The 10990-nt window shown below is 46.7% G+C and overlaps 1 protein-coding gene across 1 annotated transcript in view; it reads left to right on the top strand.

Annotated features, from left to right (window-relative positions):
• Window positions 1-5813, top strand: part of LOC121868098 (vegetative cell wall protein gp1-like) — a 46950-nt gene extending 41137 nt beyond the window's left edge. The window contains exon 2 of the mRNA XM_042368368.1: window positions 4767-5813. Within this exon, the coding sequence (XP_042224302.1) occupies window positions 4767-5813 (1047 nt within the window). The remainder of the gene's footprint in view (window positions 1-4766) is intronic.
• Window positions 5814-10990: the final 5177 nt, after the last annotated feature.

Below are 10990 nucleotides of genomic sequence, written 5' to 3' on the forward strand. Positions count from 1 at the left end.
ATTTATGGAAAGTAAACACAGATTGAACATTCTCGTTATGAATACTTAGGTGAAAAAGAGGGAATATGATAGAAAGATCAGAAAAAGATCTCACTACAACACTGCATCAGGGCTCCTCAGTGAATTCAAAGGAACAAATAAAGATCCTAGAAGGTTATTAAGAGTTTGTATTATGAGTACAAGTTCCAACAAAGAAAATCCAGTATATAAAAAAAGAAATCTGGTTATCGATAATTAGATCATGTGATTTAAGGTACAAGGGAAGTAGTGATACGTGTAAACTGTCAGAATGATAACTGGGGAGGCAGGGTGTCTGGATTAGGTTCCGGCCAGTGAGCATGAAATGAGAAAATGGTGTTTAAGAACAAAACGCCAAGAAACTTAAAGAGGACTGCGAAAAGTTCTGGGTCACGTTTGTACAAGAAAGCTGTCGAGGCGAGAGATTTGCTGCGAGTGTAAACCACAGCTGAGAAATGACTGTGTTAAATATTAAGATGAGTCAAAGGTGTAGGTTGTCGCAGTAGCTTGAGTGGGACGAGGATCATTTAGGTTATGACTCAAGTTCAAAATTAATACAGTACAGAGACCAGAGATTTTATATATTCCTTTGATCTGAAAGTAGTGAGAGGATTAACAGATCGAAATAACTGCTTTGCAGGTTAGTGGCATTTACGATAGAAAAAAAATAGGACCCGAGGGAATTTTTGTTACTTTAAGTTTATGTATGAAGGTTTGATGTTTCCTATAACCTGTTTATTATTTTTTGCAGTGTGTTGTTGTCTTGCAGGTTTCAGCAGGTGTTGAATTTTATGTTTGCATGTGTCTTATTTTTATTTACGTCTTGTGACTTGGTGGAAAATGAGGTTGAATTACATGATGAAAGGAAGGAGGTAAATAAGAGTTGCTTCACTTCTGTTATCAGCATAAATAGTGGGTTTCGTCGACGAATTTATGAGCAGCTTATGGGATGGGTTCCGCAGTGCGTGACTAGACTGTATGAGACCCGAGGAAGGTGAGACTGCAGACAAAACAATATCCAATCCATTATATACAGATGCGTGGATAAGTGACCACAAAAAGTTTGGTAGCACTTTCATGTAATGGTCAAATACATTAGCTGGATATACATAGAGTTCTTTGATCGTGTTTTCAGCAGGAAATCTCTGCTTTCTGGTCTTCTACATCGATGTGAATAGTATCCTTGTTAATTGTGATTTCTAACAGTATGCTTTCACATTTGACAGAAACGAGTACAGTACTGTGGTGAAGTTTGATGTAATGAAAAAGATGTAGGAGTAACAATCGACATGATGATGGGATACACAGTAAATAAAGAACAATTTGCGGGAAATAGCGAAAACATTAAAACAAACATGATTTTTGCCTGTATATTACTGGGAATTAAGAGTTGAGGTTGTAGAGCAGAGGCCTTGTTCATGGGGGCGCCAGAAAGTTAGTAAACGAGAAAACAGGTAACACTCGCAGTAAATAAGTTGGAGAGTAGAGGCACATGTATGCCTAATGATTCAGCTACGCGATGAAAAAAAAAATGATTCACCCAGGTATCTGGACCTTTACTTAAACGATTCAGTTAAGCCGCGGAAACCACACAAGTTTATTCATCCCGAAGCCAACAACAAGAACTTCCGTCCAAGCCATGATGAAGTGATGAACGGGTTGAGATTATGCGTCTGTTGTGTTTTGTATCCTGACAAACGTTGTAAATTATTAACTTTAACCTGCATTGTCAGAATACACTCATAAGAGGCACTGCTGTACCAGGGAATTAAAGGAGGTGGTGCCGTTATTTAAAAATATATGAGTAAAAGAAAGAAAATATTTGTAAAACTGGAGGGAGGAAAGCATAGGAGCTGACGGTGTATGAGAAGCTGACAACTAAGTCAGGGCTTTAGTGAACGTAACCAACAGGAACACTCCCACGCCCAGCTGCAGCACATCCCTCCCTCCTGAAGCTCCCCTCTCCTCGTGATCCCTCTCCCCCTTCCCCTGACCCTGACCCTCGACCTTGTGGTGGCTCCTCAACAGATAATCTCTTTAAATCATGTAAGACCTCACAAAAGATGGTGCCCAGTGTAAACGTGGACCAGCACTGCGGCATCTGCTGCATGTAAGACGTTTCGCCACCACTGCCAATATCTATTAAACTTTTTTTTGGGGGGGGGGGATGAGGGGATTTTACAGAAAATCCAATTTGCAGGTCACTAGAGCTGGTGGTTAAAACGTCGTTACCATTCTAAAGAGAGGAAAAGCACTGCCACCAGTCAGGAACGACCGCTGCCGCCTCCCCCAGTTCTAATGACAGTTGTGTGTCGACCAGGCCAATTCCACATAAGTGACGCTCAGGCTTTGGGACTCTACAAAAATAACCCAAATTACCATGAAAAATGATGCTTTGTTTCCACATTGTCAAAATGAATTAGAGTAATAAACATGAGCTGGAGCAGACAATAAAACACATGTGTGGCAGGAGAGGAGGGGCGAGGGTCGCACTGCACCAAGATAACTGTAGGCAGTATCCCTGGGGCCCGGGGAGGCCTCGTGGTGGTGGGGTGCCGCTACCCACCTCTCTCCCGCTTCATCTTGCCTCGTGAGTTATGTGTGTTATCTCGGGGAATTATCAAGTTGTGTGAGTTGGTTATTGTCCAGTTAAGGTTGCGGTTTGTGACTATTGCGAAGCCTCTTGTTTGCACGGCTGTGTCGTAGTATTCTTAAGAGCTAAAGAAAGCATGAAAAGATAACTCTCTCTCTCTCTCTCTCTCTCTCTCTCTCTCTCTGTATAACGTTATGCCGTCCTGCCTGTCATGCTGTATTTTATTTATGTGACCGCCTGCTTCTCCCCAGCACTGTACTGTGGACGTACAATGATCAGTGTTGAATCGTCGAGACGCCCAGGACCACCAGCCCTCATCCTCCTTCTTTACCTCCAGCCTCCCTCACTTACCTCCACCTACGCATCCTCCTCCTTTACCTCCAGCCTCCCTCACTTACCTCCTCCTACTCATCCTCTTTCTTTACCTCCAGCCTCCTTCACTTACCTCCTCCTACTCATCTTCCTTTACCTCCAGCCTCCCTCACTCTCCGCCTCACCCTCCTCTTACTTCCTTCCTTCACATTATATGTCCACGAGTGCCAATAATTAATTGACTTGTATTGCGTATGAAACTTTGCCCCAAAATCCGGATATTCTAGTCAGAAAGAAATATAATCACAGTGACCATATGAGAAGAAGCCTCGCATTTGTCATGTTCGCCCACATGATGACTCTCTTATTCAACCTTAATTATTTTCCAAGAATTCATTACAGTTACCGCGTCCCTCTGTTAACGTTTACTATCCCAGTCGCTGTTATAAAGTTAAAACATTTATGTCGTTCTTTTTAACAGAAAAACACAAATATTAAGTTATAGATGCTGCAGTTACACTTTCAGGAATATACGTATAGAAATATGCAGTCATACAATGTATAAAAAAGATGTATATGTCGTTTAAGCATACATAAGCTACATATGCAGACACATTCACCGTAGTTGCCTCTGTCAGTGTGGTCATGTAGATAAGTGCAAGGGACGGGGAAGGCAAAGAGACCTCTTCCCTCGTTTCTACCTTGCCCCTTCTCACCTCCCACCAGTTACACTGTCGGGGACACATACAGTCAACAAGATATTGTGTCAACGTCGCTGATTTCTCTTTCTTTTTAACTACCCTTTTGAAATAAGATAAAATTCTTCGAGAATAGCTCTTGTTCCTTGTAGACCCATTTTTAAAACAAAAATAGCTTTAGCATTTCGATAAGTCATAAGATGTTTACTGAGCCCACAAAATGAGAGTCGTCTCCGCCAGAGGCACACCTCACCAACACTGATAACTACCCTACACTCCACAACACGACCAGACGCGCCAGAACTTCTATCAAAATATGCTGCGTGTTTTGAATGGTACACGGCAGGAAGATAAATCATAATTAATGGCCGAGGTGACTCACACCCTCCCTCCGTGACTCACACCTCATGCAGGCACTGGCGACTGTCGCTCACCGCCGCCACCACAATAACCATCACTACCACCACCACCACCACCACCACCACCACTAACACTGTCAGCAGAAGTACCACCTTCACCAACAATACCGCCACTACTAAAATTCCCCTTTGGAGGCACTGTTACTTCCTCCTCCTCCTTTTAGCAGTCACACCTACCCCGCTCTGCCGTCAAACCTCCCAGGCACCAAGACTATATGCCCTGGGAAATGAGGTCGTTAATCAGGGCTGACACACCGTCCAGGCAAAACAAGGGTCAGCATTAAAGGATCTCATGACTTTTTTTTTTTTTTTTACACATTCGACATTACTAATAATTATTTTCAGGTATGTCGTAAGGTTTATTTCACTCGTGTATCGTGGGGCAGCGGAGACTCTAAGGTTTAACTCTAAAAGCTTTTTCATCCACCTGATTCCTCGCGGGGGAGCAGGGTATCAGTCATGGCGTCGCTGTTATGAATACACAAAAAACATACCCGGGCAGGAGAGCGTGGAGTGGTAGGGTCAGAGGCATGTTGGTGCACACCCAGAACACCTGTAGAGTGAGGTAGATCTCCCCGTCTAGTACTTCCCCAATGGGTGGAAGGAGTGTCGAGGATATAGACCTACTCTGACTCTGGCCCTGACCCGCCGCTTTGTAGCTTCTGACCTTCAACTGCCATTGCTTCCCCACTCCCCCGTCTCCACACTGCCTCCCGTCTGCCCCAGCTCCGCCTCCACACTGCCTCCCGTTTGCCCGCGCCCGCCTCTACCTGCCTCCCGCCTGCCCTGCTCCCCGCCTCTACACTGCCTCCCGCCTGCCCCAGCGCCCCCTCTACACTGCCTCCCGCCTGCCCACAGCTCCCCGCCTCCCCCTGCCTCCCGTCTGCCCCAGCCCCCCGTCCACACTGCCTCCTGCCTGCCCACAGCTCCCTGTCTCCAAACTGCCTCCCTGCTCTAAACTGCCTCCCGTCTGCCCACAGCTCCCGCCTCCCACTGCCTCCCGTCTGCCCACACTCACCTGCCTCCCCTGCCTCCCTTGCCCCAGCCCCGCCTCACACTGCCTCCCGCCTGCCCCAGCTCCCCGCCTCCCCCCTGCCTCCCCGTCTGCCCACAGCCCCCCGTCTCCACACTGCCTCCTGCCTGCCCACAGCTCCCTGTCTCCAAACTGCCTCCGTCTGCCCCAGCTCCCGCCTCCCACACTGCCTCCTCCCTCTCCCGTCTGCCCCAGCTCCACAGCCTCCACACTGCCTCCCGTCTGCCCCAGCTCCCGCCTCCACCTGCCTCCCGTTTGCCCCTGAGCGCCCCGCCTCTACACTGCCTCCCGCCTGCCCACAGCTCCCCGCCTCCCCCCTGCCTCCCGTCTGCCCCAGCTCCCCGTCTCCCCCTGTCTCCTGCCTGCCCCAGCTCCCTGTCTCCAACTGCCTCCCGCCTGCCCACTGCTCCCCGCCTCCCCTGCCTGCCTGCTCCCGTCTTCCCCCCTGCCTCCGCCTGCCCACAGCTCCCGCCCTACACTGCCCCCGCCTGCCCACAGCTCCCCGTCTCCACACTGCCTCCCGCCTGCCCACAGCTCCCCCGTCCCCACTGCCCCGCCTGCCCACAGCTCCCCCGTCTCCACACTGCCTCCCGCCTGCCCACAGCTCCCCCCGCACACCCTCCCGTCTGCCCACAGCTCACAGCCTCCACACTGCCTCCTGCCTGCCCACAGCTCCCCGTCTCCACATTGCCTTCCGCCTCCCTATTCGGCAAACACGTCAGTTGCTTTTTGAGCCTTAATCGGCAATTATCCCTATTTAGTGTAACACACATCCACACACACGTACAGTATACACACACATATATATGATACTTTGACACTTTTACTGAATAAAAATTCAACTGAATTGATTCGACTCGGAAGAAAGCGGGTAATTTCTTTACTTGGTTGAACCAGTACAAGATAACGACAAAGAGTTAAATTAATCTTGCGAGGCACCAGGATGTGGTGAGCGTGGGTGTGGGTGAGGACGTCACCACTAGTAACTGCTGGGGTCAACACTCACGTAATTATGTAGTTACTCTTAAACCACACATAGAATTGACTCATACACGAAGCCCGAACACCGACTCACTGTTTCTCCTCTTGATCTTGACCGTTCTTGCAACTCCTTCCCTTTTACCACATCCTCTACAGACACTTGATCACCAGTCACCTTCACTCCCTGCTCCTCTCTGTTTTATATTATATCTTGTATCAGTAAAGGTATAGAGGAGTGTCATCGTGTGATACACTCACCACCTACACACAGGTACGGGTGTTAGTTTACTGGCCACCTCTCGTATCCTGCGCAAGGCGAAAGGTAAAACAATAGAGGCGTCCACAAGGAAATATGAGAAGTTCAGTGATGACAGGTGAAGGTTCTTAACAGGACCATCAATTACAATCAAATTTGATCTTTAAACATATATGGCCAGCACTCTGACCCGAGTTTTCATGGGAGTCAGGGACTGTCAGGACATGATTACACACTCCCTCTTCCTCCCTCACCCCGTCGCGTCGTGGCCACGCTTCACCTCCTCCTCCTCAGCCAGTATAAATGCATAATGGAGGGTCATGTGTGTCTGCGACTCCTGGTGTTACTATCGGACAATAAATCAGAGCAACGTGTAATCTGAGCCATTAACGCCGCCAGTATCACAATAATTGGCAGGGGAGATGCAGGAGTTAACGGGCGGTAGAGTGGTGGTGAGGGTGAGTGGTGGTGAGGGTGAGTGGTGGTGAGGGTGAGTGGGGTTAGGGTGAGTGGTGGTGAGGGTGAGTGGTGGTGAGGGTGAGTGGTGGTGAGGGTGAGTGGTGATCACTTTCTTCTGGTCTCAAGTGTTGTCCACGCCCCACCACCACGCCCTAAATCAAACTACACTGCCACCACCACCATATAAACAACCACACTGCCGCCACTATATAAACAACCACACTGCCACCACCATATAAACAACCACACTGCCACCACCATATAAACAACCACACTGCCGCCACCATATAAACAACCACACTGCCACCACCATATAAACAACCACACTGCCACCACCATATAAACAACCACACTGCCACCACCATATAAACAACCACACTGCCACCACCACATAAACAACCACACTGCCACCACCACATAAACAACCACACTGCCACCACCACATAAACAACCACACTGCCACCACCACATAAACAACCACACCTGCCACCACCATATAAACAACCACACTGCCACCACCACATACAACCAACACACTGCTGCCACACATAAACAACCACACTGCCACCACCCAACCACACTGCCATATATAAACACCACACCACCATATATAAACAACCACACTACCACCATATAAACAACACACTGCCACCACCATATTGCAACCACACTGCCACCACCATAAACAACCACACTGCCACCACCATTATATAAAACCAACCACATGCCACCACCAAAACAACCACACTGCCACCACCATATAAACAACCACACTGCCACCACCATATAAACAACCACCACCACAATAAACAACCACACCACCACCATATAAACAACTACACTGCCACCACCATATAAACAACCCACACCACCACCCATATAAACAACCACACTGCTACCACCATATAAACAACCACACTGCACCACCAATAAACAACCACACTACCACCACATAAACAACCACACTGCCACCACCATATAAACAACCACACACACCACCTAAACAACCACACTGCCACCACCATATAAACAACCACACTGCCACCACCATATAAACAACCACACTGCCACCACCATATAAACAACCACACTGCCACCACCACATAAACAACCACACTGCCACCACCATATTAACAACCACACTGCCACCACCACAGTATGTCACCGTCACCATCATAAACTTGTAAGGGGAGTGTCACTGCCACAGGGATCAGCCGTGTACCCTGGCGTCGGGTGATTGATGGTGGTGATTGCCTATTTCCTCCTGATCTCCTGCGCATCTCCTCATTCCAATTTTTCGTATGCTCCCTATTCATTGCCAGTTATGCTATTAAGGATAATAATCACTGAGGACACCAATGTGCTCACGGGCACGTCTGAAGCGGCCGTTCAATTTGTGTTAAACATCACCCGTGAAAAATGTATATCACTGTACCGAAGACAAGTTTAGGTCCTTCCGACAGGGACAATGAACCAGTGACCAACTGGCGCCCGCCTGCAGACGTTGTCGTAGGGGAGGCAAACATGGGAGTGTATGTCTTCTGAAACGATTGCTTACGATTGCTTAATACACCAAATATAAGAAATAAACAATTATATTTCCTTGTAAGAAGAAGTTTAATATATATCCTCCATCTGAAGACCTGTACAGTAGGTAGATGGTTGACGGAGAGCTGTGCGAGGCAAGGAAATTCTGTTGCAGACAAGTGCCCGTAGAAGAGGTGAATAATAAGGGAATTTCACTAAAGGCAGCATGAACAGAGTAGCGGTGTGAGGATATTAAGCGACGCTGTGTGGTAGATGAACATAAGAACATAAGAATGGAGGAAACTGCAGCGGGCCTATTGGCCCATACTGGGCAGTCCCATTTACACCCAACCCCTAGTGCTCATATATCCATGGATTTCGTTTCATTGGAATTTACATTGATCGAAGAAATAGCGATAGAAGAGAAAAGTTCTAGAGATGCATTGTATGATATATAGATGGGCTGAATGGAAGATGTGAGGGGCTAGTCATTGATGAAGTGAGCCATCCTACATTTGAGAGCAGTACAAGGATTTTTTTTTTTTTTTTTTAAGGGAATAGCCCGCTTGGGCACAGGTCATCGACGAAAAACTAAGAGTAAAAAGAAATAAAAAATAGAAGAGAAAAAGACTTTGTGTATTAATTTACACCACGAAGATGCCGGAAAACCAGCTTTCTAAAGTGGGACATTATAGGAGTATTGAAACAGAAGAAGGCAAAGCATTCCACAGTTTGGCTGTGTGGGGGGAGAAGGATGTAATATAACGGGTTATTCTAGTGTGACTGACATCCACAGAGAAACGGTGGGCACCGCGGGCAAGGCGAGTGTTACGAGCCCACGGCCTTGCCGGTGGTACACAGGATGCCAAATCCACCAAACAATGTCCGTTAAAGTACCTGTAAAAGAGAGAGAGTGAAACAACATTGCGGAGAAGAAAAAGGGAAGAGAGATTATCAACTAAATGTGGAGAGTTAATAAGACAAAATACCTTTGATTCCACCTTATCTAACAGATGGACAAAAGAAGAGCCACCCCAGATATGAGAGCAGTACTCCAAGTTAGGACGAATGAATCCCTTATAAACTTGAAGCAACTGCTCAGGAGTGAAGTAGCTACGGCATCTGTACAGCATTCCCAGCTTTCGGGAGGCAGCTTTAGCTATGTTATGGATGTGTGGCTTCCATGACATTTTAGAGGAAATGGTGAGGCCTAGCATATCTATTTTAGAATTTGGCAGAATGATTGCATCCTGAATTGTGATTGGTGAGAGATCTTTTATTTTGGAAAGCGCTATTGGTAAATACGGTGTTTTATTACTATTTAATTTAACCAAGTTTCTACCTCCCCGTTCGGAGATGCTGCACAGGTCCGCATTGATAGATGAAATGATATCAGCTCTAGAAACAGATCTAGTTTGAGAATTGGGGGAAAGGGAAAAATGTGAAGAAGAGTGAAGAGTAGAATCATCAGCGTAAGAATGGATAGAATTAGTCGTAGTGAGAAGTAAATCACTGATAAAAATAAGGAAGAGAGTAGGTGAAAGAACAGAACCCTGTGGGACACCACTATTGGTAGAGAAAGCGAGAAATCGATCACTCGACAACAACTGCCATGGATCGGTTCTTAAGGAAGCTAGAAATTAGAGAACAAAGGTGGGGGGCTTAGAAACCATAGGAGGGAAGTTTAGAAAACAAAGATTTGTACGGATGTCTTCCTTGCAATGTTAGAAATGAGTTCTTCCAGCGTGTGTACATGAAGATCGAAGGTATTGACTCTGGCGGCTGGTACAAAGAGAATGCCCCTGAAAGAAAGTGTTGGTGTAGATTGCTGGTGATCCTGTTTTACGAGAGATTGGAAGCTTTTGTGTCTTGGTGGAACATAAATGTAACCAGAAGTTCTTGTGCCCCACCGAGCTACAGACTCAAATTCTTGTGTGATGATGGTGTGGTGGATGCGGTGAGGGTGTGGTGAGAGTGTGGTAATGGTGTGGTGAGAGTGTGGTGAGTGTGGTAATGGTGTGGTGGGTGTGGTGAGAGAATGGTAATGGTGTGGTGAATGTGTGGTAATGGTGTGGTGGATGCGGTGATGGTGTGGTGAGTGTGGTAATAGTGCCTTGATTGGGGTGAAGGTGTGGTAACGGTGTCTTGAGTGTGGTGAGTGTGGTAATGGTGTGGTTGGGTATTGTGAGAGGGTGGTAATGGTGTGATGGGTGTGGTGAGTGTGTGGTGATGTTATGGTGGTTAAGTTGAAAATGTGGTAATATTGTGGTGGTTATGGTAAGGGTGTGGTGATGTTGTGATGGTTATGGTAAAGGTGTGGTGGGTGTGGCGAGACTAGTGATGTGGTGTTTATTGGAAGGGTGTGGTGATGTGTGGTGAAGATGTGAAGATGTGGTGGTTGGGGTGAAGATGTGGTGGTTGTGGTGCAGACATGGGTCACTTAGCTTTCAAATTTAACTAGTGAAGGTAATTCTCATTTTTTCTGATTAAGTTAACTTGACTTTCAAACATTAATCAGTTAAGTTAATATTTCTTCGATTAAGTTAATCAGTCTGTCACGACCCTAGGCCTCTTAGGGTGTAACAAAATTTCAAATTCAACTTCTCTTTGTACTATGGGTCCAGGAATAGATCCCACCAAAATTATCACCTCATTACTATGGGGCATTTCAAATATTGAAATACATGCAGTAGT

This window comes from Homarus americanus, unplaced genomic scaffold (genome assembly GCF_018991925.1).
Source record: "Homarus americanus isolate GMGI-L3 unplaced genomic scaffold, GMGI_Hamer_2.0 scaffold47967, whole genome shotgun sequence".
NCBI classification, from domain to species: Eukaryota; Metazoa; Arthropoda; class Malacostraca; order Decapoda; family Nephropidae; genus Homarus; species Homarus americanus.